Source organism: Symphalangus syndactylus, chromosome 17 (assembly GCF_028878055.3).
Source record: "Symphalangus syndactylus isolate Jambi chromosome 17, NHGRI_mSymSyn1-v2.1_pri, whole genome shotgun sequence".
In the NCBI taxonomy this organism is placed as follows: Eukaryota; Metazoa; Chordata; class Mammalia; order Primates; family Hylobatidae; genus Symphalangus; species Symphalangus syndactylus.
Genome location: NC_072439.2, coordinates 25,232,344 through 25,257,623, shown reverse-complemented (window position 1 = coordinate 25,257,623; position 25,280 = coordinate 25,232,344). Strand labels below are relative to the sequence as shown.

Below are 25,280 nucleotides of genomic sequence, written 5' to 3'. Positions count from 1 at the left end.
TCAACATTTTTAGTTGATATTGGGGTATGGCCAGTGGTAGATGACAACAGTAGAGAAGGGTGGAAGTTAGTTCAGCCAGATGACATGGACATCAAGGAAGAAGGAAACTCACGCACAGAGGGAGAGGCCTTCTCCCTACAATTTCTGTCTGCAGCTGCCATCCTGGGACCATGTGTGTTGAATGCTGCACTGGAAATAGGAGTCTGGTCATAGCCACAGGTGGTCAATGATAATGCCATTGACAGTGCCTTCTAGGAGAACAAAGCTTTTGTGTTTGTTTGTTTTGAGTCTCACTGTATTACCCAGGCTGGAATGCAGTGGTGCAATGTTGGCTCACTGCAACCTTCACCTCCCGGGTTCAAGCAGTCTCCTGCCTCAGCCTCCCAAGTAGCTGGGACTACAGGCATGCACCACCACACCTGGCTAATTTTTGTACTTTTAGTAGAGACAGGGTTTCGCCATGTTGGCCAGGCTGGTCTCGAACTCCTGGCCTCAAGTAATCCTCCTGCCTTGGCCTCCCAAAGTGCTGGAATTACAGGCATGAACCACGGCACCTAGCTGAGGACAAACCTTTTGGTGCTTTTCTGTTTTCAATTGGCTTTTGAAGTCCATTGAGGACACAGGAGTGGTTTTTCATCTGTAGGGCTAGATGCTGGATAGCTGTGATTTCACTGCATTCTCACTACCTTTTTATCACTTCTGTCATTCTGCTGGATCTCACTTCATAATATGCAGTGTGTTCTTTTCCTACCTCTCAGGGGCTGACAGATGATAATCCATATGGTCATAGTGTTTGTTGTATTATTTTTTTAAAATCTGCAAAGATTTTTCTAGGTACAGTAACTCAGAGGTTGCTATTCAGAGCCAAGAGCTCTCTGTAAAAAAAACATTAGGGAGTCCAGGCTCTGATTAGGAATGAGGGGTCAGATGTTCCTTTTTGTATCATCACCCTGTGTTCCCTTCCTCTTTAAAGAAGAGCGCATTGGTATTCCAGGCTCTTGGGTTGAATTCAGTTTCTACTGTCTTCAGTCACATGACTCTGCCCCTCCCTGGGGAATACATGGGAAGGGATGTGGTAGATGGGGCTGGGAGGACCTCTAAGTGATTTCTGTTCCATGATGGATGTGTTTCTTTGTGGTACGCTTCATACTGCCTTTCAACATTTCAGACAAAGGGCCAGTGACCAGCATTCTCCCGTCTCAGGTAAACAGTTCTCCAGTTATAAACCACCTCCTTTTAGGAAAGAAGATGAAAATGACTAACAGAGCTGCCAAGAATGCTGTCATCCACATCCCTGGTCACACAGGAGGGAAAATATCTCCTGTCCCCTACGAAGACCTTAAGACGAAGCTCAACTCCCCCTGGCGAACTCACATCCGAGTCCACAAAAAGAACATGCCAAGGACCAAGAGTCATCTGGGCTGTGGGGACACCATAGGGCTGATAGATGAGCAGAATGAGGCCAGCAAGACCAACGGGCTGGGGGCAGCAGAGGCGTTCCCCTCTGGTTGTACAGCGACAGCTGGGAGAGAAGGCAGCAGCCCCGAAGGCAGCACCGGGAGGACGATCGAGGGGCAGTCTCCGGAGCCGGTGTTTGGAGATGCTGATGTGGCTGTGTCTGCAGTTCAGGTGAAGTTGGGAGCCCTGGAACTGAACCAGACGGATGCTGCAGCTGAAACTGAGCCCAGGGTGCACCCACCCTGCCAGCGGCACTGCCCAGAGCCGCCGAGTGCACCTGAAGAAAACAAAGCCACCAGCAAACCTCCCCAAAGCAGCAACTCAAAAACCCCCATCTTTAGCCCTTTTCCCAGCGTCAAGCCCCTGCGGAAATCTGCTACTGCCAGGAACTTGGGATTATATGGCCCTACAGAAAGAACCCCAACCGTGCACTTTCCTCAAATGAGTAGGAGCTTCGGCAAACCCGGCGGTGGAAACAGTGGCACTAAAAAACGATGATGTCTCCCCGAAACTTTGTGTCTGGACTCACCTTTTCACAGTAGTATAAGGGTTGCAGCGAATGGCTCTAAAAGAGTTTTATTTGTCCAGTGAAAATGAATAGGTTCAGGGATGAGCAATAGCCCATAAAAAATGGGAACTGGAAGTTTTATAATAGGAGTTAGAACAGGGCTGTTTTCCCAGCGACTTGCTAACTGACGAAGTGGATTCTTTTGGCAAAATAAATATTGTGGTTTTATAGTGTGAAGTTTTCCCAATTTTTCATTGTGAGCTGTTTAAAAAAGACTGTATATCTAGATTGTTAACTCTCTTCCATCCTTCTGTTCTGGGGGCCTTCAGAGTCCCTGTGACAGCACCCCCAAACCTTCCAGTTCTCTGGGTGTTACTAATACTCAAGCATGCACATACCAGCTTGCTAGGACAGAAACTGTAAAAAGAAAGTAAGTTTCTTCGTTACAAAAAACTTCCTGATTTTCCTTTTCATGCTTTATGGAGGGGATTGTGTCGTGTGAGATTTCCCACAGTACCAGTCTCAATTTTTTTTTTTATTCTTATGCTAAATCATAGGAGAAAAATCTAGATAGCCTTTCTTTAACTGTCTATTTCTACCTGCAAAATGAAGAAAACCTTTCATCTGTTGAAATTTCGGTCGATAACCCAGCTGAAGATCTTATGCACAGGACATACTTGGCATATGCTTTAAGCAGTTGCTCTGGACAGCTTGCTCGCGCCACTGAGCTTTTCCTGAGGTTTGTGTTCACCTCTCCAGGAGAGCTTTGATCCTCAGTGGTACGGATGACTTGATGGGCTCCACGTGGAGCCTGGCCTGAATCCCCCACCACACAGCTCACTCACCCACCAGCTCTCGACTGCAGACGCACAAGGCCTCTGCTCAGAAGCCAGAACACAGCACCTGTGACTCTGTTACTTGAATTTTGTGCTTTTTGATTGGAGCCCTTTGTTGAGTACTTTGTTAATTGAACACTGCCTTTCTCTGGAGAAGGCCCCAGTGCTTTCTAGCTTCCTCTCACTCCTGCCCTTTCTAGCTCTCTCTCACCCAGCGGGTCAGGGATAGCACCTCTTGTCTCCACTATGCAGATGGGAACTCTGAGCCACACAGAGGTGAAGTAGCACTTCAATTACTCAAGGTCAGTACTCCCGGTATTCCAAGTGACTTAGCCACATTTCCTTCAGTGCAATAGGCGGGTTTAATGCTCTTTGTACACAGATGTATTGGCTACATAGCTTGTAAAAACCAAGACTGGGAAGCCATTCACTAAAATCCCTCCTGACTCAAAGGACCTGTCTCCAGATGGTACAGAGTCCCTTGATGGCATTTTACAAAACCAGCTCTGACTTCCTTATCCTAAACAGGGAGTTTATTTTAAAAATGCTGCATGCACCTGTTATCTGGCTGAACAAAAGGCTCACTCCTCAATCCCCCTTCTCCCCACCATCATTAGAGGAATAGACTCAGCCTTCATATTTGTCTCTGGAAGACTATTGGCGATACTTGCGGGAATATTGTTGATGCAGCCAATATTAATTTGAGCTAATGGATTGTTAATTCTGAAATGAAAACTATAATTGTAGAGCAGGCTTTTACTATGAGAGGTACTAATTTTTATAATAGAGAATGTGGTTGTGTGGGCTTTTTTTGAACGGAAAACACAACAATGACCTATACCGTGAGAAAAGCTATTTTATCCTCTTCGTGGTATTTTTACCCCCAAAGGAACTGAAGATGGAAAATATGACTAATAAGTTATTGCAGTTTTGATCTTGAATTCTGTGCCATCTGAAGTTAGCATCCAGCTTCTTAAAAAGCAGCCACGCCTACAGCCTGTTTTTTGGGAAGGGTGTAGGTGGAGAGATGGGCTTATTTTGCATACCTCCCTCAGGGCCCAGAGACCCACTGCATTTTCCACAGTTAAGCAAATGACACCATTTTCTTCCATCAGCTAAACTTTACAGATAAGAATGATTCCACCTCATATCCTTTCCTTTGCCCCTTCCCAAATGAGTCAGAATAGTCATGTTCCCCTTGAGGGATGTCTGACTTGAATGGAGAATTGTTCTTTCCTCTCTTGAATCAGCTCACTAGCTCCCTGATGGTCTGGGTTCAAGGAGATGGTTAATGAGGTAGAGGCCACTTATACAAGTCCTTGGGATTGTACCATTGCTGTCCACAAACTTAGTATCAACAACACATGCTGTGCCCTGTGAACACTCTCCTCTCACCTATTTCCAGGGTTGGTCTTCCTAAGAAGGGGATGGATGAGGTAACACACAGTTTGGGATATGTATCTGTTGAATGAATGAATAAGTGAAAGGATAATAGTCCTCTGAGGTAAAAATGGCCTTGTCAGAATTTTGAAAATCCAACAGATTCCTATTAAAGCACTCTGTGTACCAATAACATGCATGCATTGTACCAAGTAATCACAATGTGAACTGGTCAATTTATGAGCCTTGCCTACTTTAGAAAATAAAGAAACCTGCAGTAGCCTCTACCACACAGCATGTACAAAGACAAGTATGGACTTGCTATCTTCCCTATGTATTGGACACTGTATGCAAACACTAGAATTACTTAACAAGTAGTGGTTTCTTGATTTTTAGATATGTCTGTAGCCTCTTAGCACTTTTGCCGGGAATCAACTCATTCTGATGCCTCTGCACCTCAGTTCCTCTTACAGAAGCCTCCAGATGATCTAAATCTAGTTAGCAATGTCAGCCGATGGACTGCAGCTGTTTGGGACATTGTATTCCTTTGTCTCTTGTTCTGAAGGATTTATTGATCACAAAGTTATATGCATAAAGATTCTCATTGTTGTAACTGTTGTGCTATTTTCTGAGTGCATGCATGGAACACTGTTGTGACAGTCCCTTCTCCCTTCTTCCTTCACCCCCAACCCCAGCCCCCACTTGGTCACATGAACCAGGGAAACAGCCCAACAAGCTCCATCTCCCCCAGTCTAATTGCTGGGTTGCAGGGTGGCCTGTGACCTGCCCAGCATTTGCAGAATTGCTGGTTCCTGAATATGAGTAAGCACAGAGTTTACCTAAGAGAGTTTATCTAAAATTAACCGTTAGATCTACTATTTTTGTCTTAATAAAATGAACAATAAATATAGTTTAGCTGCATGGCATTAAGGATTCTGTATGAATAGATGTATAGTTGCTGCCGTCTCCCCATATAAAATCTCTCTTTACATCTTTTCTGAGCCACTTTCTTTGCTGCCTACAGCATTTAAAATATATTATTTCTCCTAATTAGAAAAGTCACAGGTTTTAGAAAATTGGGAAAACAAAAAGAGCATAAGGAATCATCAATACTCTGATATAGATATAGATCTTTCCAGTATGTTTGTGTATGTGTGTACATGCCTTATCTACAAAAAAGTTATGTTGAACATGGTAGTTTAAGCTGTCTTTCTGGTAAATGCTCTTATACAGTATGATTTTTAGTGACTAATATTCCATAATGTGTTCATGCCAGAATTCACATAACCAGTACCTTGTCAAATAGGAGGTTTCTGACTAGATAGTAGTAGAGACAGTATCTTGTTACATGTATGTACATAGCCCGAATTATTTTCTTAGGATATGCGTATAGAAGTGGAGTTGAAGGGTCAGGACATATGTCCATTTTTAAGATACGTATATCTCCAAATTGCCATTCTTAAAGGTTGAAGTTATACAAGCAGTGAATGAGAATGCCTGCTTCTCTACATCCTGGAAGAGGCAGCAGTCTCTTTCCTTTTTTTTCCTTTCTGTGACTTCCAGTGTTGATGTGCCAACAGAAGTGTTTTAGAAGCAGTGATAATGAACACTCATAACACCCATACCTCATTCTTGACTTTTAAAAGAAGCATTAAGTAAGATGTTGAGGTTTCTGGTAGGTGCCTATTATTAGATTAAGAAAATTCCCTTTTATTCTTTGCTTGCTGAGAGTTTTTTTCATCAACAGGTATTGAATTTCATAAAAAGAACTTTAATTGTATCTTTTGAGAAGAGAATAGTGCTTGAGATGTGGTATCCTGAACTCAAAGAAATAGCCATTACTAGGTTTTGTCAAAGAATACCAGATATTTTAGAGTTGGAAGTTATGCAGTAAAAGCTTTATGTGCAAAATGTTCATTGAAGTATTAAATGTACTAATGGAAACCTGAAAACAATGTAAACATCTGGGAATGGGGGAGATGTTTGGGTGAATTATGATTCATCCCCAGGATGGAAATGTGAAGGCCGGTGAGTATTTGGGCCATTGAAGTGGGAGTTATCTGTTATCCACATCAGGCAGCTCAGAGTAAAGTCAGCAAGTCTACAGTCATAGAGCCACCAGGATACAGCGATGGATGGGAGGCCTTTGCTGGACGGTGGCTGAAGGCAGAACTGTCGGAGTGGTTCTTCCACAAAGGCAGCCAGTGCTCACCTGAATGGGGACTGGTACTGTAGGTGTTGGGTCAGCTTTCATTCAGTTCCCTGCTGGCCACCTCCCGATGCTGAATGTCTGACTCAATTCAGGCTGCTGTAACAAAGTACCATAGACTGAGGTGGCTTAAACAACAGACATTTCTTTCTCACAGTTCTGGAGGCTGAGAAGTCAAAGATCAAGGTGTCTGCAAATTTGGTATCTGGTGAGGAAGGGCCCTCTTCCTGGTTTGCAGATGGCTACCTTCTTGCTGTGTCCTCACACGATGGAGAAAGGGAGTATGTTCTGGTCTCTTCTTCTTCTGATAAGGGCACTAACCTCATCATGAGGGTCCCATCCTCATGATGTCATCTAAACCTAATTACCTCCCAATGGCCCCGCCTTCAAATACCATCACGTCGAAGGTTGCTTCCTTCCTGGTGGTTTGCTCTGGTCAGACCAAATGACCTCCTGCAAAGTGTCACTTGATCCCATTCTCTCCATGCCTTCCATCCCAGGCAATCTTTATCTGGCTACACCAACCTATGCCCCAGGGGCTTCAAGAGTTGTTGTTGTTGTTTTAACATTAAAAAACCAGAAAGTTGACTTGTTTCTTAGTGTTTACATTCTTGCTATAACAATTCTAGTTTTCCTTTAGGCAATGCTGATCTCTGGGAAGGAGGTGGATCAATTCTCCTATGGGACCAACAGTTTTCTGGGAAGAAACTTCCTGATACCTCAACCTAGGAATCTCCCTATCCCTGGAGAGTCCAGGAATCTATATTAAAACATGAAACAAAGCAAAAAATAAAAAAACTTCCCTTAGTAATTGTTTTCTTTTTGAGACAGGGTCTCACTCTGTTGTCCAGGCTGGAGTGCAGCGGCACAATCTTGGCTCACTGCAACCTCCGCCTCCCATGTTCAAGCGATTCTCCTGCCTCAGTCTCCCAAGTAGCTGGGACTACAAGTGTGCACCACTATGCCTGACTAATTTTTCTATTTTTAGTAGAGATGGGGTTTCATCATGTCCACCAGACTGGTCTTGAACTCCTGGCCTCAAGCAATCCACCTGCCTTGGCCTCCCAAAGTGCTAGGATTACAGATGTGAGCCACTGTGCCTGGCCTTCCTTAGTAATTTGAACGTTGAACTAAGTTTAGCAACCACTGAACAAGTTAACTATAGCCATATGTCACCTGATGACAGGGGTAATGATGGGGAAATTGTTAGGTAATTTCAACGTTGTGCTAATATCACGGAGTGTGCTCACACAAACCTAGATGGTATAGCCTACTACACACCTGGGCTATATGGTGTAGCCTATTGCTCCTAGGCTACAAACCTGTATAGCAAGTTACTGTGCTGAACACTGCAGTCAGTTGTAACACAATGGTAATTGTGTAATCTAAACATATTAGAAAAGGTACAGTAAAAATACAGTATTACAATTACACAGCACCACCATAGCATATGAGGTCCATCGTTGACTGAAACGTGATGTGGCACATGACTGTATTATGATGGTCTCCTAACTGGTCTCACTGCCATCCATTTTGGACCCTCCCCCTGCCCACTCCACCTCTCTGCTGCTTGGCTATACACTGCTGCCAGAATGATCTTTCTAAAATGAAAAACTAATTGGGCCACCCCTCTGGTCAAAATCCTTCTTCATTTTGTGGAGGGTAAAAGCTAAAATCCTTATCTTAGCATGATTTGACCCATGGTTAATTTTCCGTCTTATTTTCCCACAGCTTCCCCATTCATTACCTCGTGCGACCTATCCTCACCAGCACCATAACATCAACCATCGTGGAGCTCCTTGAGCTCAGCGCTGTACTAGCTCCTTTGTGCTATCTCACTTATTCCTCCCAAGAGCTCTGTGAAGCTTACTGGCACTGTATTGCAGATGATGAAGGTGAAGTGAGCAGTTACATCCTTGGCCACTTGGAAGGAGGTGAATGAATTCCCCTATGTGACCAACAGTTTTCTGGGAGGAAACTTCCGGATACCTCAACCTAGGAATCTCCCTATCCCTGGAGAGTCCAGAAATCTATATTAAAATGTGAAACAAAGCAAAAAACAAACAAACTTCCCTTAGTAATTTGTTTTTGTTTTTGAGACAGCGTCTTGCTGTATTGCCCAGGCTGGAGTGCAGTAGCGCAATCTCAGCTCACTGCAACCTATTTAGCTGGTAAATAACGTCTGGATCCATCTGACACCAGAGCCTGAGCTCTTCCTTTGCTACACTGTCTTATAACTTTGCCCATAACTCCAAGTTCCCTGAAGGCCCCCCACTCCCCTAATGCCCTCGTACTGCTGTGTATTCATAAATCCTTGCTTTGAGCACCCTCCTTGCTCCAGTCTGCCTGGCAGATACCTACCTATCCTTTTAGTCTCATCGCACACATTAATGAGGTAAAATCCAATCTATGCCACTATATGATTTGGGGCAAGTTACTTAACATCTGAGACCTTCAATTTCCACATCTGTACAACGAGAATAATTTCAGTCTCATAGGGTTTGTTGTGGACAATTGCCATCTTTGCTGCCTAGAATTTACTGTTTTGGCAACACTGCCCTAATTTTGCTTGGGGAGCCAGCCCTCCTCCACCTCTGCCCATGTACTTCCAGTGACAGTGATGGCCCTGGAGGGAGCACAGGGCCTGAGCTCAGACACTCAGCACTCTTCCTCCTCCTCACCATGGTGTCTGACCCATGGATGAGCCACAGGAAAAGAAACTCAATTCCTAGGCTCTTGTTTTGAACTCTCAGGGAAGCAGACTCACTTGTTTCTACTGGATTTGGTCCTAAGTTGCTAAGGTTTGGGGAAAATTGGGTTACACATAGCTTATGTGATTAACTCCATAAATGAATATGCAACAGAATTTAACCTGGAAGGAAAAAGCCCAGGACTTGTTGCTGGCAGCTCTCTTGTAACCATGACGGGAGAGCTTGTTGGAGAAGAGTTAACACTGAGCAAGCAGAGCTGAGAAACAGAGAGAAACCAGGCTGCTTTCAGGGCCTGTGAGCTCTGGATCAGGCCATGCCCAAAGCCAATTTGTCTCATCTTATTTACTGTATCAGCTAACATGCCAATTTTGGGGTTTAGCCAGTTGGGTCAGATTTTCTACCACTCATGTTGAAAAACTCTTAATTGGAACAGAGGTGTTGTGAAGATTACAGATTATAAGGGCAAAATGGTGGCTGTATCAGTGAACAGTACTCAGGATTATTTTTTACTTTCCAGTGACTCAAACCTCTCCTAAACTGCTGCCTCAGTTTTGGCTCTGTCTTCCCATCATAATAATAGGTGGTGTAGAGAGGTGACAGAGTCAAGGAACAGGGTTCTTGTTTTCTGAAGATGGTTCGTTCCTCAAGCCCTTTGAGTCTTCTTTGGTCTTACATTCTTGTCACAGAAGGAGAGGTGATTGTCTTTCCCCAGTTTTGTCTACCATTCCGGTTCCATCTGCATTCCCAGAGGAGTCCTGTTGAGGGCAGAGTGACTGTGAGGAAAACATGAAGAGCTGTGTCACTAAGTTCCATAAAATCTGGGAGCCCAAGCAGCATATGTGTGGGATTTGTCTGACAGAACGCAACGGAAACTGAGCGCGGCATTCGCTCCATCTCCCCCAGGTGAGCGGCAGCTTTCTCACAGAGCGGGGGCGCTAGCGCATCCCTAATGGCGTCTGCGGGGAAGCAGCAGGGCTGGGTGAAAAAGTGGGTCTCACGGGACCTGCAGTGTTCAGCAGAGCCGTGGGAGTACCTGCTGGGAGCGTACTTGTTTGGGAACACATGAGAGGTGTCCCCTGAAGATTTCAAGAAAACTGGATAGCATTAGGTGATATACCTAATGTAAATGACGAGTTAATGGGTGCAGCACACCAACATGGCACATGTATACATATGTAACAAACCTGCACGTTGTGCACATGTACCCTAGAACTTAAAAGTGTAATTTAAAAAATATACATATAAAAAGAAAACCTTGCCTAGTTAAGGAGATGGGAGGACTTTATAGGCCCTGTTTCAAAATACGTCTGCGAGAACAGTGTTGAGTCATTGTTGCTACAGGGACCCTATCTGGACCAAGAAGTTGCTAAGGTCTGGGGAAGGTTGAGCTACATATAACTTATGTGATGAACTCCACAAATGTCTATGCAACAGAATTTAACAGACAGTGAAAAGTGTAAAGATTTTTGTTGCATGTATAGCTATGGAGCAGAATTTCTAGTACATTTGTCAAGTGTGAAACAAATCACAGAATCATGATATTATTTAATAAAAAGTGCTTATATCACAATAATAAACATTACTAATGGCAATCCTGGGCATCATGTAGCTCAATGATTTTCAAAAGTTTTTAAGAAGCAGAACATTATAAAATTATTGTTTAGACTTTTAAGTAGATAATGTTTGCACATGGTGAAAATTTAACATGGACAAAAAAGCACATAGGAAAACTAGGTCTCCCTCCACCCCTTGTCCCCTGTCCACTCAAAGCTTCTACCCCAGGAAACCAGTGTTACTGCTTTCTTTTGTATCCTTTCAGAGATGTTTTATGCATATTCAAGCACATTCTCACACACACACTTTCGTAAGCAGTAACACAATAACCTTCTGAACTTTCCTTTTTCTCTGTGTACCATGGAGATTGTTCCAGAACCGTGCAAGTAGAGCCACCTCATTCTTTTTTACTGCTGCATAGATTTCCATTTCAGGTCTGTGCACATTTATTCTCTAATCTATTATTAGATTATTTGTTTGCTTCCAATTTCATATCTATGGAATATGCATATCCTTGTACATATGATGTAATATTGCAAATGAGGAAGTTAGCTAAAGAATAAATTCTAAGACATGGAATTACTTGTCAACAATGCACATTTAAAATTTTGATACATGTTGCCAAATTGCTCTCCACAGATGTTCCATAAGTTTCCACTTCCATCAGCAATGTAAGGAAGTGCCCAATTCCTCCTACTCCCACATTACTGAGGATCTTATCAAATTTTTTGATCTTTTCTGATTGGGTGAGTACTTAATGTATGTTTGAAAAATATGCATAAGGTTGACATATATTTAAAAGTTATTTATATGACCGTTGTTCATAGGCTTTGCTCATTCTTGCTGTTTTTTTTCTTAGTGATTTTTTTTTTTTTTTTTTTTGAGACGGAGACTCACTCTGTCCTCCAGGCTGGAGTGCAGTGGCGTGATCTCGGCTCACTGCAAGCTCCGCCTCCTGGGTTCATGCCATTCTCCTGCCTCAGCCCCCCGAGTAGCTGGGACTACAGGTGCCCACCACCACGCCTGGCTAATTTTTGTATTTTGTTTTAGTAGAGACGGGGTTTCACCATGTTAGCCAGGATGGTCTCAATCTCCTGACCTCGTGATCAGCCTGCCTTGGCCTCCCAAAGTGCTGGGATTACAGGCATGAGCCACTGTGCCCAGCCTTTTTCTTACGATTTGTGAGTCTTTTATGCGTTAAGAAAAACATCCTTGTCTGTAATCTGTGTCATAATATTTTTCTCATTTTGTCAATTATCTTTTGACTTTGTTCATGCTGATTTATTGCCATGTATATAGATTTAAGGTCATTTTTATTTGGTCATATCTATTAATCTTTTCTATTACAGCTTCTGGGTTTTGTGTGATGTTTGGAAAGGCTCTCTACTTTTTGTGGTTAAAATTCTTTAATTTTTTTCCTTCTACTAGTTTTATGGTTTCATTTTTTATATTTAAATCTGACTCATTTGGAATTTACTTTTGTGTAAGTTGGGAACTAAGGTTCCATCTTAACATTTATTTTTTTCATAGTTACCTAGTGGTGCCAGCACCATTTATTAATCTTTCCCCTATTGATTAAAAATGCCACCTTTATAATCACATACTAAATTCCTGTATGTTTTAGGGTGAATATCTGGACTTTTGGAGTACAACTGAACCACTACCCTCATTGAGGTGAGCGCAGAGAGGGCAGAGAGGCCAGAGCTCTGCGCACTGGTTTCCTCTCTCGTTGCCAACATTACCCCTGAAGTTGCTTTGGGGGAGATCTTGGGATTCTGGGGATCACAGTTTGAAAACTACCAGTCTGGACCACTCTCTTTTTTCACTGATGAAAATCTGTAGCTCGGTGTAATTAAGTGACTTAAAATAATGTTCTGACATTGGCAAGTTGCCGTATGTTCCCAATCCCCTAACCACCCGCCATGTGCATGGAGTGTATCATTGGTGTAGGAGCCACACTGATATGAGAATCACAGGAAGTTGGCCAGGGAGCCCACGGCTGCTATTAGGGACTGCTATAGTGTCAGAAGTCCTCATCCCATATATTTGGGGGAAAGAATGTTCCAGAAAGAGGAAACAGCAAGTACAAAGTTTCTGAGCTATATATGTAGAGAGATATAGGTATAGGTATAGAAATAGTATAGATAATTTATAAAGACAGAGATGGAGACAGACCTAGAGATTAGAATGTGCTTCAGCTAAGAGTAGGACCATTTTTACTTAGCATGCTGTTCATATTAATAAGTTGCTGTTATAATTTTCACAGCCAAAAATCCATACATGATGTTATTTGTATTATTTATGTTGTTTTATATATTGTTTTTATTTATGCTTATATTTTCACAGCACTCCTAAATTGAGTGGAATGATTGCAAAGTGTTTCCAATAAATGAGGATACTCCACCCCTTGCCCTCCAAAAGTCTTCTCTTCAATTTGGGTTTTGGTGCCAGCAATTTAGTCTTGACTGATACAATAACGTTTCAAATTTCTAGAAAGAGTTGGGGGAGGGAAGACTAGCCTGTGTTGTAGAGCTTTGAGGAGATAAAAACAGCTTTGCACCTGATGCCTCTCCCTGAGAAAGTAGCCCCAGAGAGTCCCAGTTCCACCTTCTTTTGAAATTATCTTAGAGGTAACCAATGGATCCCCTCCAGGAGGGACTGTCCATCCCCACCAGGTGCAGAGAATGAACCACTGCTTAAGTTTGCCTGGTAAATGGTTTAGAGTGTCATTGCTAGACATGGTGGCTGTGATGTCACTACTGTGTGTATCTTGAAAGGTCAATAAAGAATGAGTAATACATTTGAAGAGGTTCTTACTCAACAACAATATTTGTTTAAAGGCCTTGAACTACTGGTTTCAAGTAATTCTCCTGCCTCAGCCTCTCAAAGTGCTGAGATTATAGGCACGAGCCACCACACCAGACCCATTTATCATTATTGTCTTTCAGTCCTGAGGATTAACTGAGCTCAGCCAGGCATTCCTTACTTGGCGTTTCTCTAGTGACAGTCACACATTGGTCAGGTCGGATCATTCCAATAGCTTCCTCCACCCACATGTCTGGTGCCAGGCCTGAGGAAATACGTAAAGCTTGGGACTATAACAGCTGTGATGCCTGGAGCTTTCTATCCTTATGTGGTCTCTCTACATGGTGTGTCCAGTATAGCTGTTTCAAGGTAACAGATGCCCTCTTACCTGACAACTCCAGACTCCAAAAGCATATGAGGAAATGCAGGAAGGGAGGGCGGGCATATGAGCATATGCCAGGCACAAGCTGTCTACTTTTATGACCTAGCCTCAGAAATCACAAAGTATTTCTATTTGTTGGAAACAAGTCACTTAGGGCTGTCCCATTTTCAAAGCAGGAAGTTAGACTTCTTTTTTTTTTTTTTGGTTCGAGGACTGTCACAGAAGTGGCAGACATGGTGTGTGTATGTGTGTTTTTTTGGTGGGGGGATGGGACACGGAGTCTTGCTCTGTGGCCCAGGCTGGAGTGCAATGGTGCAATCTTGCCTCACTGCAACCTCCGCCTCCTGGGTTCAAGTGATTCTCCTGCCTCAGCTTCCCAAGTAGTTGGGATTACAGGTGCCCACCACCATGCCCAGCTAATTTTTGTATTTTTAGTTGAGATGGGGTTTCACCATGCTGGCCAGGCTGGTCTCGAACTCCCGACCTCAGGCCATCCACCTGCCTTGGCTTCCCAAAGTGCTGGGATTACAGGTGTGAGCCACCGCGTCCAGCCAGCAGACATGTTTAAAACAACCACTACACTCACACACATACTTCTTATGTACAGATATAAACACAAACACACACTTTTCTACATCACTTCCTTACAGAAGATGTTTTTACTAAGTGGACATACCTGTGAAACCACCACTTAACCAAGAAACAGAACATTACCAGAAACCCAGAGCCTTCAAGGCCCTTCCCAGGTTTACCTTACACACCAAAGATAGGCGATATCCTGCTTTCTTACACTCTGCAGTGGTTTTTGTCTATTTCTGAATTTTAAATAAATGGAATGATATAGGAGGTACTTTTTTCTCCAGCATCTTCTGTCCAGTACCACGTGTGAGGTTCATTTGTAATATTACATATAGTAGTAGTTTCTTAATTTTCTTTTTTTTTTTTTTTTGAGATGGAGTCTCGCTCTGTCGCCCAGGCTGGAGTGCAGTGGCGCAATCTCGGCTCACTGCCAGCTCCGCCTCCCGGGTTCACGCCATTCTCCTGCCTCAGCCTCTCCGAGTAGCTGGGACTACAGGTGCCCGCCACCACGCCCGGCTAATTTTTTGTATTTTTAGTAGAGACGGGGTTTCACCATGTTAGCCAGGCTGATCTCGAACTCCTGACCTCAGGTGATCCACCCTCCTCTGCCTCCCAAAGTGCTGGGATTACAGGTATGAGCTGCCATGCCTGGCCAAAATTAGACTTTAGGAAAGTTTGTGTCAGCCCCTGTGAGCTTGACAGCTTCCAAATACTTAAAGACTTACCTGATTAGATTCGTGGTGTTATTAACAAGTATGATTTTTTGGCTATTTTATAAGAAAATGTGTCAAAGTCTGGAAGATCTGCATAACTAATTGGAGCAATATTTTCCAAATAACTAATGCATCATGTTACAAAACAGGTACCACAGATAAGAGATCCATTCAAAGAACAAGACAGACTAGTGAGTTTTAATTTAACAGATTAAATTCAGAGGCAGACGTGAGATCCACCTGTCTTCTTTTAATCCAAGCATTAAAGAAATGTGCAAAAAATGAAAAACATTGCCACTTTTCTTTTTTTTTTTTTTTTTTTTTTTGAGACGGAGTCTTGCTCTGTCGCCCAGGCTGGAGTGCAGTGGCGCGATCTCGGCTCACTGCAAGCTCCGCCTCCCGGGTTCACGCCATTCTCCTGCCTCAGCCTCTCCGAGCACTTTTCACACTAAATATTTTCATTTTGTTTTGGAAAATATAACTTATTTATGTTAACATATAGTTTATTATTTTTAAATGAATTAAATGAATATTTCATTTTTCCTAGATTTAATTTCTAAGACAGTTAATATTGAAGGATATAATCTACATATGTAAGAGCTCTTGGGGCTCTCAATAGTTTTTAAGAGTATAAAGGCATCCTGAGAATAAAAAGTTTGAGACTGATAGCTATATATAGCATTCCATTCTAACACAATTTATTTTTCCATACACCTAATGATGGACATTCTGGTTGCTTCCAATAGTTGACTATTATGATTAGTGCTGCTATGAACATTCCTATACATTTCTTTTGGTGGAAATAATTACTCTTTTCCGTTAGGTATGCACATCAGAGTGAAATTGCTGCATCATAGGATATAAATTTCTTCAGCTGTAGTTGACATTATGCAACAATTTTCTAATTTAGGCCAGGTGTGGTGGTTCACGCTTGTAATCTCAGAACTTTGGGAGGCTGAGACAGGCATATCACTTGAGGTCAGTAGTTTGAGACCTGCCTGGCCAACATGGTGAAACCCTGTCTCTACTAAAAATACAAAAATTAGCTGGATGTGGTGGTGGGTGCCTGTAATCCCAGCTACTTGGGAGGCTGAGGCAGAAGGATCGCTTGAACCCAGGAGGTGGAGGTTGCAGTGAGCTGAGATGCGCCAGTGCACTCCAGCCTAGGTGACAGAGCAAGACTCTGTCTCAAAAAAGCAATAAATAAATAAATAACATTCTAATTTAAAATTCCACTTTCAATTTACTTTCAATTCTTTTGCGTATATACCTAGAAGTAGAATTGCTGGATTATATGGCAATTCTATTTTTAATGTTTTGAGAAATTACCATACTGTTTTCCATAGTGGCTGTATGATATAGCTTGGGTATGTGTCCCCTCTAAATCTCATGTGGAATTGTAATCCCCAATGTTGGAGGTGGGGCCTGGTGGGAAGTAATTGGATCATGGGAGTGGTTTTCTCATAAATGGTTTAGCACCATTCCCTTGGTGCTATCCTCATGATGGTGAGTGAGTTCTCATGATATCTGGTCCTTGAAAGTGTGTGGGCTGGGTGCGGTGGCTCATTCCTGTAATCCCAGCACTTTGGGAAGTCAAGGTGGACAGACTACCTGAGGTCAGGAGTTCAAGACCAGGTTGACCATCATGGTGAAACCCTGTCTCTACTAAAAATACAAAATTAGCTGGGCGTGGTGGCAGGCACCTGTAATCCCACCTACACGGGAGGCTGAGGCCGGAGAATCACTTGAAACCGAGGTGGAGGTTGCAGTGAGCTGAGACTGCACCATTGCTTTCCAGCCTGGACAACAAGAGTGAAACTCCGTTTCAAAAAAAAAAAAAAGAAAGCGTGTGGCACCTCCCCACGCCCCCCACTCTCTCTCTTGCTCCTGCTTTCACCATGTAAAGTGCCTGCTCCTGCTTTGCCTTCCACCATGAATAAAAGCTCCTTGAGGCCTCCCTAGAAGCTGAGCAGGGCCATGCTTCCTATAAAGCCTGCAGAACCATGAGCCAATGAAACCCGTTTTCAAGTTACCCACTCTCAGGTATTTACAGCAATGCAAGAATGATCTAATACATTGTACCATTTTACATTCTCACCAACAGTGCACAAAGGTTCAAATTTCTCCACATTCCTGGCAACATTTGTTATGTTTTTTTTCGTTACATTAACCATCCTATTGAGTGTGAGGTGATATCTCATTGCGTGTTTTTTTGTTTTTTTGTTTTCGCTTTTGTTTTTGTTTTTCAGACAGAGTCTCACTGTCACTCAGGCTGGAGTACAGTGGTGTGATCTCAGCTCACTGTGACCTTCGCCTCCCAGGTTCAAGTGATTCTTGTGCCTCAACCTCCCAAGTACCTGGGACTACAGGTGCGTGCCACCATGCCCAGCTAATTTTTGTATTTTTTGGTAGAGACGGGGTTTCACCATGTTGGCCAGGCTGATCTCGAACTCCTGACCTCAAGTGATCCACCTGCTTCGGCCTCCCAAAGTGCTGGGATTACAGGCATGAGCCACCGTGCCCAGCCTCATTGTGGTTTTGACTAGCATTTCGTTAATGGCTAGTGATTTTGAACATCTCTTCATGTGCTTGTTGGCCCCAGCAGCACAAGAGGTATGGAGCAGATCAGAATAGCAGGGTAATGGTTCTGAAAACGAAACTGTCATTGGAACTAAAGCCTACAAAAGTAGATCAGATCTTTACTAAATCTAACAGGATAACTACTTGCCCAAATTGATTAAACAGAATCAAGATTCTCTGAAACATAATAACTAAAATATCCAAGGTACAACTGAAAATCACTTGTCATACCAAAAACCAAGAAAACCAAAATCTGAAGGAGAAAAGACGATCAACTAATGCAAATACAAGGATGAATCACATGTTGGAATTATCTGACAAAGACTTTAAAACATGCTTCACAAAAAGGCTTTGCCAATCAATTATAATTCTCTTGAAACAGTATATTTTATTATTTATTTATGTTTTTTTTGAGACAGAGTCTCACTCTTGGCGCCCAGGCTGGAGTGCAATGGCATAATCTTGGCTCACTGCAACCTCTGCGTCCCAGGTTCAAGCAATTCTCCTGCCTCAGCCTCCTGAGTAGCTGGGATTACAGGCTGGGCCATCATGCCCAGCTAATTTTTTGTATTCGTAGTAGAGACGGGGTTTCACCATGTTGGCCAGGCTGGTCTTGAAATCCTGACCTCAGGTAATCCACCCTCCTTGGCCTCCCAAAGTGCTGGGATTACAGGTGTAAGCCACTGTGCCTGGCCTGAGCCACCATGCCCAGCTGAAACAGTATACTGTAAACTTAAAAACTGCTAGGAGAGTAGATGCTAAATGTTCTCCCACACACGAAAACATAAGTTTCTAAGATAACTATTGGGGAAGAACAAAAAAAGAAGCATGTGCGGTAATAGATATGTTAATTAGCTCGATTTAATCGTTTCACAACATATACATATATTAAAACATCACGTTGTAGACCATAAATATATACAATTTGTATTTTTCAATTAAAAATAATTTAAAAAATAATCTGGCTGGGAGCGGTGGCTCACGCCTGTAATCCCAGCACTTCGGGAGGCCAAGGTGGGTGGATCACGAGGTCAGGAGTTCGAGACCAGCCTGACCAACATGGTGAAACCCCGTCTCTACTAAAAATACAAAAATTAGCCAGGCATGGTGGTGGGCACCTGTAATCCCAGCTACTCAGGAGGCTGCGGCAGGAGAATTGCTTGAACCCGGGAGACGGCGGGTCCAGTGGGCTGAGATTGCCACTGTACTTCAGCCTGGGCGAAAGAGTGAGACTCTGTCTTAAAACAAAAAAATTAAATAATAATAATAAGAATCCATGGGTCAAAGACGGAGTCTCAAAGGAAAAAATTTTCAAAACAACTATAAGTACATATATACATCCTTTATATATATGAATATACAGAATAATAAGAACACTACATACAACTTTATACTTATAACTTCAACAAATTAGAAGATATGGATGAAATCTTTGAAAATCACAAACTAGCAATACTCTGCTAAGATAAAACAGGCAATCTGAATAGTCCTACAACTATTAAATAAATTGAATTTATCATTAAAAAGCTCCCAAAAAGAAATCTCCAGGTTCAGACAGTTGCTTTGGAGAAGTTTACTAAACATTCATATGATGTTTTACAGAATTTCTTCCAGAAAACAGAAGAAAAGACAACACTTCTCAATTGACTTTATAAGGCCAGTATCACTCTGACACTAAAACAAGACTAGGGTGACACAACAAAGAAAATACAAATCAATATCTTTCATGAACTTAAATGAGAAAATTGTTAACTAAATTTTAGCAAATCAAATCCAACCCAACAATGAATAAAAAGCATAACATACCATGGCTAAGTGGGATTTATTCTAGGTATAAGAAGCTAATTTAATATTTATAAATAGTTCAATGTAATATATTATATAAATACGATAAATAAGAAAAATAATATGATCACATCAACACTCATTGATATTCAAAAAAAAAAACCTCCCAGAGCATTAGAGAGGGGAACTCCCTCAACCTCATAATATAAAGTATCTACAAAATTCCTAGAGTTGGCCGGGCACGGTGGCTCACGCCTGTAATCCCAGTACTTTGGGAGGCCGAGGCGGGTGGATCCCGAGGTCAGGAGATCGAGACCATCCTGGCTAACACAGTGAAACCCCGTCTCAACTAAAAATACAAAAAATTAGCCAGGCGTGGTGGCAGATGCCTGTAGTCCCAGCTACTAGGGAGGCTGAGGCAGGAGAGTGGTGTGAGCCTGGGAGGCGGAGCTTGCAGTGAGCCGAGATTGCTCCACTGGACTCCAGCCTAGGGCACAAAGCAAGACTCCGTCTCGGGGGGAAAAAAAAAAAAAAAAAAAAAAATTCCTAGAGCTAACATCATATGTAATGTTAAAAGACTGAATGCTTTCCCTCCAAAATGGGGAAAACACAGGATGCCCACTTTTACCACCCTTATTCAACATAGTATTAGAAGTTCTTGCCACTCCAATAAGGCAAGAAAAAGAAATAAAAGGCATAGATTACAAAATAAAAAGAAAATTATCTATTTGTCGATAATTTGTTTATAAGCAGGAATCTCTAAGAAAAAAATAACTAGTACTAATATGCAAGTTGAATAAGATCACAAAATATAGAATTAATATATAAAATTAACTATACTCCAATATAAAAATGCAATGCCATTTACAAATGCTCCAAAGAAAATGAAATACTTAGGTATAAAAGTAACAAAACTTATACAGATTCTGTATGATGAAAATTGTAAGATGCTAATAAAAGAAATCAAGGAAAACAAAAATATTTGGAGAGGCATGCTATGTTCATGCTTTGGAAGACTGAATAGAATAAAGGTGTTCTCTCTTACTTCATCTATAGGCTTAACACAATTCCCATGAAAATCTCAGCAAATTTTTTGTAGATATAGACAAGCGTTTCTAAAACTTATATGGAAAGAAAAAGGTCCTAAGGATAGCCAAAATAATTATGAAAAATAACACAGTGGGAAGAATCACTCCTTCCAATGTTAAGGTTTACTGTATACCTGCAGCCATCATGAAAAGTGGCACTAAAAGAGAGATGGTCACAAAGATCAATGCAACAGAACAGAGAATGCAGAAAGAGAGCCACACAAATGTGCACAACTAATTTTTGACAAAGGTGAAAAAGCTATTCACTTGAGAAGGGATAACTTTTAAATAAATGCTATGGGCATCCATAGAAAAAAAAGAACCTTGATCTAAATCTCGTAACTTTACAAAAATGAACACAAAATGAACCACGAACTTAAACGAAAAATGTAAAACTATAAAATTTCTGGCCAGGCACAGTGGCACATGCCTGTAATCCCAGCACTTTGGGAGGTAGAGGCGGGCAGATCACCTGAGGTCAGGAGTTTGAGACCAGCCTGGCCAACATGGTGAAACCCCGCCTCTACTAAAAAAAAAAAAAAAAATACAAAAATTAGCTGGGTGTGGTGGCATGGGCCTGTAATTCCAGCTGCTTGCAAGGCTGAGGCAGGAGAATTGCTTGAACCTGGGAGGTGGACGTTGCAGTGAGCTGAGATTGCCCCATTGCACTCCAGCCTGGGTGACAGAGCAAGACTCCATCTCAAAAAAAAAAAAAAAAAAAGCTATAAAATTTCTAAAAAAGAACATTAGAGAAAATCTTAAGGACCTTTGAGTAGGCAAACAGTTCTTAGACATGACACTAAATACTCATACACACACCAAAAACACAATTCATAAGAGAAAAGAAGATAAACTAGACCTCATCAAAATTAAAAACTTTTGCTCTGCAAAGACCCTGTTACCAGGGATAAAAAGACAAACTACAGGGCAACCTGCTGGGGTCCCCTTCCATGCTGTGGAAGCTTTGTTCTTTCGCTCTTCACGATAAAGCTTGCTACCGCTCAAAAAAAGACAAATTACAGACTGGGAGAAAATATTTGCCGGTCATAAATCCAACAAAGGCATTCTAAGATACAAAAAGGACTTTGAAAACTCAACAATATAAAACTAACCAAATTAGAAAATGGGCCAAAGGCATGGAGAGACATTTCACTGAGTAGGATAGACAGATGGCACACACAGATGTTCAACATTACTTGCCATTAAGGAAATTCAAATTAAAACCACAGTAAGATATAATTACTCACCTATTAGAATGGCTAGAATGAAAAACAATTAGAACACCAAGTGCTGGCTATGATTAGAGAAACTGGATCACACATACATTGCCGGTAAGAATGTAAGACTGTACAAACATTGTCGACAATAATTTGGCAGCTCCTTGAAAAACTAAAAATGGACTTATTACACCACCCAGCAACTACACTCTTGAGCATTTATTGTAAACATAAACAAATGAAGACTTGTTTTCATGTACAAGTTTGTACATGAATGTAAAAAACAAAAACCCATATATATGTGTATGTGTATATGAAATAAAAGAAAAAAAGCCATTTTCAAAAGGACAAGTATTGCAGGATTCTATTTATGTAACATTCATGAAATTACATAATTAAACAGAGAACAGAACAGTGGTTGCCAAGGTGTATTAGTCTGCTCTCATGCTGCTGATAAAGACATACCCAAGGACTGGGTAATTTATAAAGAAAACGGTTTAATGGACTCACAGTTCCACGTGGCTGGGGAGGCCTCCCAATCATGGCAAAAGGCAAACGAGGAGCAAAGGCATATCTTACATGACAGCAGACAAGAGAGAATGAGAGCCAAGTGAAAGGGGAAACCCCTTATAAAACCATCAGATCTTGTGACACTTATTCACTACCACGAGAACAGTATGGGGGAAAATGCCACCATGACTCAATTATCTCCCACCTGGTCCCTCCCACAACACGTGGGAATTATGGCAGCCTACAGTTCAAGATGAGATTTGGGAGGGGACGCAGCCAAACCATATCACAAGGGTTAGGAAAAAGAGAAATGGGATAAGTATAGCTCTAAAGGGGTAACACAAGGGAGTCTTGTGAGGTATTGAGTATTTTGGCTATTGTGGTGGTGACACAAGGCTACATGTGATAAAACTGCATAGAGCTATAAATATACACACAGAAATGAGTGCATGTATAACTGGTGAAATCTGAGTAAGTTCTATGAATTATAGCAATGTCAATTTTTTGGTATGGTATTGTACTATAGCTGAGTAAGGTATTAATCCTGGGGGAAGCTGCAAAGGGGGTGCACAGGACTCCCCTGTACCTTTCTTTGCAACCTCTTGTGAATCCATAATTATTTCAAAATAAAAAGTCTTTTTTTAAAGAAAATCCATGCCGGGCGCGTTGGCTCAAGCCTGTAATCCCAGCACTTTGGGAGGCCGAGGCGGGCGGATCACGAGGTCAGGAGATCGAGACCATCCTGGCTAACACAGTGAAACCCCATCTCTACTAAAAATACAAAAAATTAGCCGGACGTGTTGGTGGGCGCCTGTAGTCCCAGCTACTCGGGAGGCTGAGGCAGGAGAATGGCGTGAACCCCGGGGGGCGGAGCTTGCAGTGAGCCGAGATCGCGCCATTGCACTCCCGCCTGGGAGACAGAGCAAGACTCCGTCTCAAAAAAATAAAAATAAAAATAAAAATAAAGAAAATCCATGCCAAGGAAAAGGCCTACCTAGGTATAAAAAAACTAGTAAAGGAATGTTATCTTTACATTAAAACATGTATGAGAATATGTATCGTTTTTCCATGATTCCTCTCTATTAGTTTCCTAGGGCTGCCATTAACAAAGTCCCACAAACTGGGTGGCTTAAAACAACACAAATGTATTCTCTCACAGTTCTGTAGCACTTGATTGATTGATTGATTGATTGAGACAGGGTCTTGCTCTGTTACCCAGACTAGAGTGCAATGGCAGAATCATGGCTCTCTGCAGCCTTGACCTCCCAGGCTCAAGCAATACTCTCAACTCAGCCCCTTGAATAGATGGGACTATAGGTAGCATGCCACCATGCTAGGCTAATTTTTTTTTTTTTGGTCTCACTATATTGCCCCGACTGGTCTCAAACTCCTAGGCTCAAGCAATCCTTCCACTGTGGCCTCCCAAAGTGCTGGGATTACAGGCGTGAGCCACCACGTTCAGCCTATAGCACTTCAGTGAGTCACAGACATCATCAAAGAACTCTATCTAGCCTGTAGAATGGATCTGCCCCTGGCCTACAGCACCCCAAACTTTCCTGGTTGATCTCCTTCCTTGTCAGTCATCCCTCTGCCATCTCTACTTCCTCAGTATAGTCATATATTACTTTCTCTAACTTTCCTAATTTCTAATCAACACTATTTTTTTGCCTAGTGATTCTATTAGAACATCTATCCATGTATTGTTGATCCCCTGTTAGATGGAAAATGTCCCTATAACACTTTAAAAATGTATTCCCATCACCTAGCAAAGCAACTTGTATGGATCTTTTATCTATTTATTTAGAGACAGCATCTTGCAGTGTCACCTAGACTGGAGTAAAGTGGTACAATCTTGGCTCACTGTAGCCTCAAACCCCTGGGCTCAAGTGATCTCCCATCTCAGTCTGCTGAACATCTGGGACTAGAGGCATGTGCCACCATGCCTGGTGAATTTTTTAATTTTTAATTTTTTGTAAAGACAGGGCTTTTGCTATGTTGCCCAGACTGGTCACAAACTCCTAAGCTCAAGTAATCCTCCCACCTGAGCCTCCCAAAGTGCTGAGATTACAGGTGTGAGCCACTGAGCCCAGCCTGAATCTTTTAAAAAATTAATAAGCAGGCTGGGCACAGTGGCACATGCCTGTAATCCTAGCACTTTGGGAGGCCGAGGTGGGAGGATTGCTTAAGGAGGTTGAGACCAGCCTGGGCAATATAGCGAGACCTCATCTCTGCAAAAAATTTGAAAATTAGCCAGGCATGGTGGCGTGTGCCTGTAGTTCCAGCTACTCAGGAAATGTAGGTGAGAGGATTGCTTGAGCCAGGGAGGCAGAGGTTGCAGTGAGCTGAGTTTGCACCACTGCACTCCATCCAGCCTGAGTGATGGAGTGAAACCCTGTCTCAAAACAAACAAACAAAAATTAATAAACACTGTAGATTGTGTCCTTTGATGTACAGAAGTTTTTAGGTTTGATGTAGTCCCATTTGTCTATTTTTGCTTTTGTTGCCAGGGCTTTTGGTATTATACATAATAAATCATTGCCAAATCCAATGTCATGAAGCTTTTCTCCAATATTTTCTTCTAAGAGTTTTATTGTTTTAGCTCCCATGTTTAGGTCTTTGACCCACTCTGAGTTAATTTTTCTATATGGTGTAAGACAAGGGTACAACTGTATTCCTTTGCCTATGGATAATCCAATTTTCTCCATGGAAGTGTTGGCACCCTTGTCTAAAATCATTTGACTATTTATGCAAGGGTTTATTTCTGGGCTATTCTATTTCTTTAGTCTATCTTTATGCCAGTACCACACTGTTTGATTACTATATCTTTGTAATATGTTTTGAAATCAGGTTTTCCCTAAGTGTTTGGTTTAAAATAACCTTGCCAACCCAACATTCTGACCAGCTGACCTGCTCTCTGCAAGAGCCTCCTGTGCTTGCTCAGTCACCTGGGCACCATCTTCCTGTC

The 25,280-nt window shown here is 42.1% G+C and overlaps 1 protein-coding gene and 1 long non-coding RNA gene across 10 annotated transcripts in view; one reads left to right on the top strand and one right to left on the bottom strand.

Moving 5' to 3' along the window:
- The window catches only part of TBC1D30 (TBC1 domain family member 30), a 183,823-nt gene extending 175,345 nt beyond the window's left edge, over nt 1-8,478 (top strand). For 5 of the 9 annotated variants that reach the window (XM_063621246.1, XM_055249645.2, XM_063621248.1 and 2 more), the window contains one exon: nt 1,169-6,979. In XM_063621246.1, coding sequence (XP_063477316.1) covers nt 1,169-1,956 — 788 coding nt within the window. In that variant the 3' untranslated portion in view covers nt 1,957-6,979. Of the gene's footprint in view, nt 1-1,168; nt 6,980-8,122 lie in introns of those variants that run through there. The other 4 variants (XM_063621245.1, XM_055250887.2, XM_063621244.1 and 1 more) reach the window with 4 other exon arrangements.
- On the bottom strand, nt 8,473-14,386 carry LOC134733037 (uncharacterized). Its single transcript, XR_010116611.1, has 2 exons — nt 13,850-14,386; nt 8,473-9,875 (listed from the first exon to the last, which is right to left on the bottom strand). It is a non-coding gene; the product is annotated as an uncharacterized lncRNA (long non-coding RNA).
- Between the last annotated feature and the right edge of the window lie 10,894 nt (nt 14,387-25,280).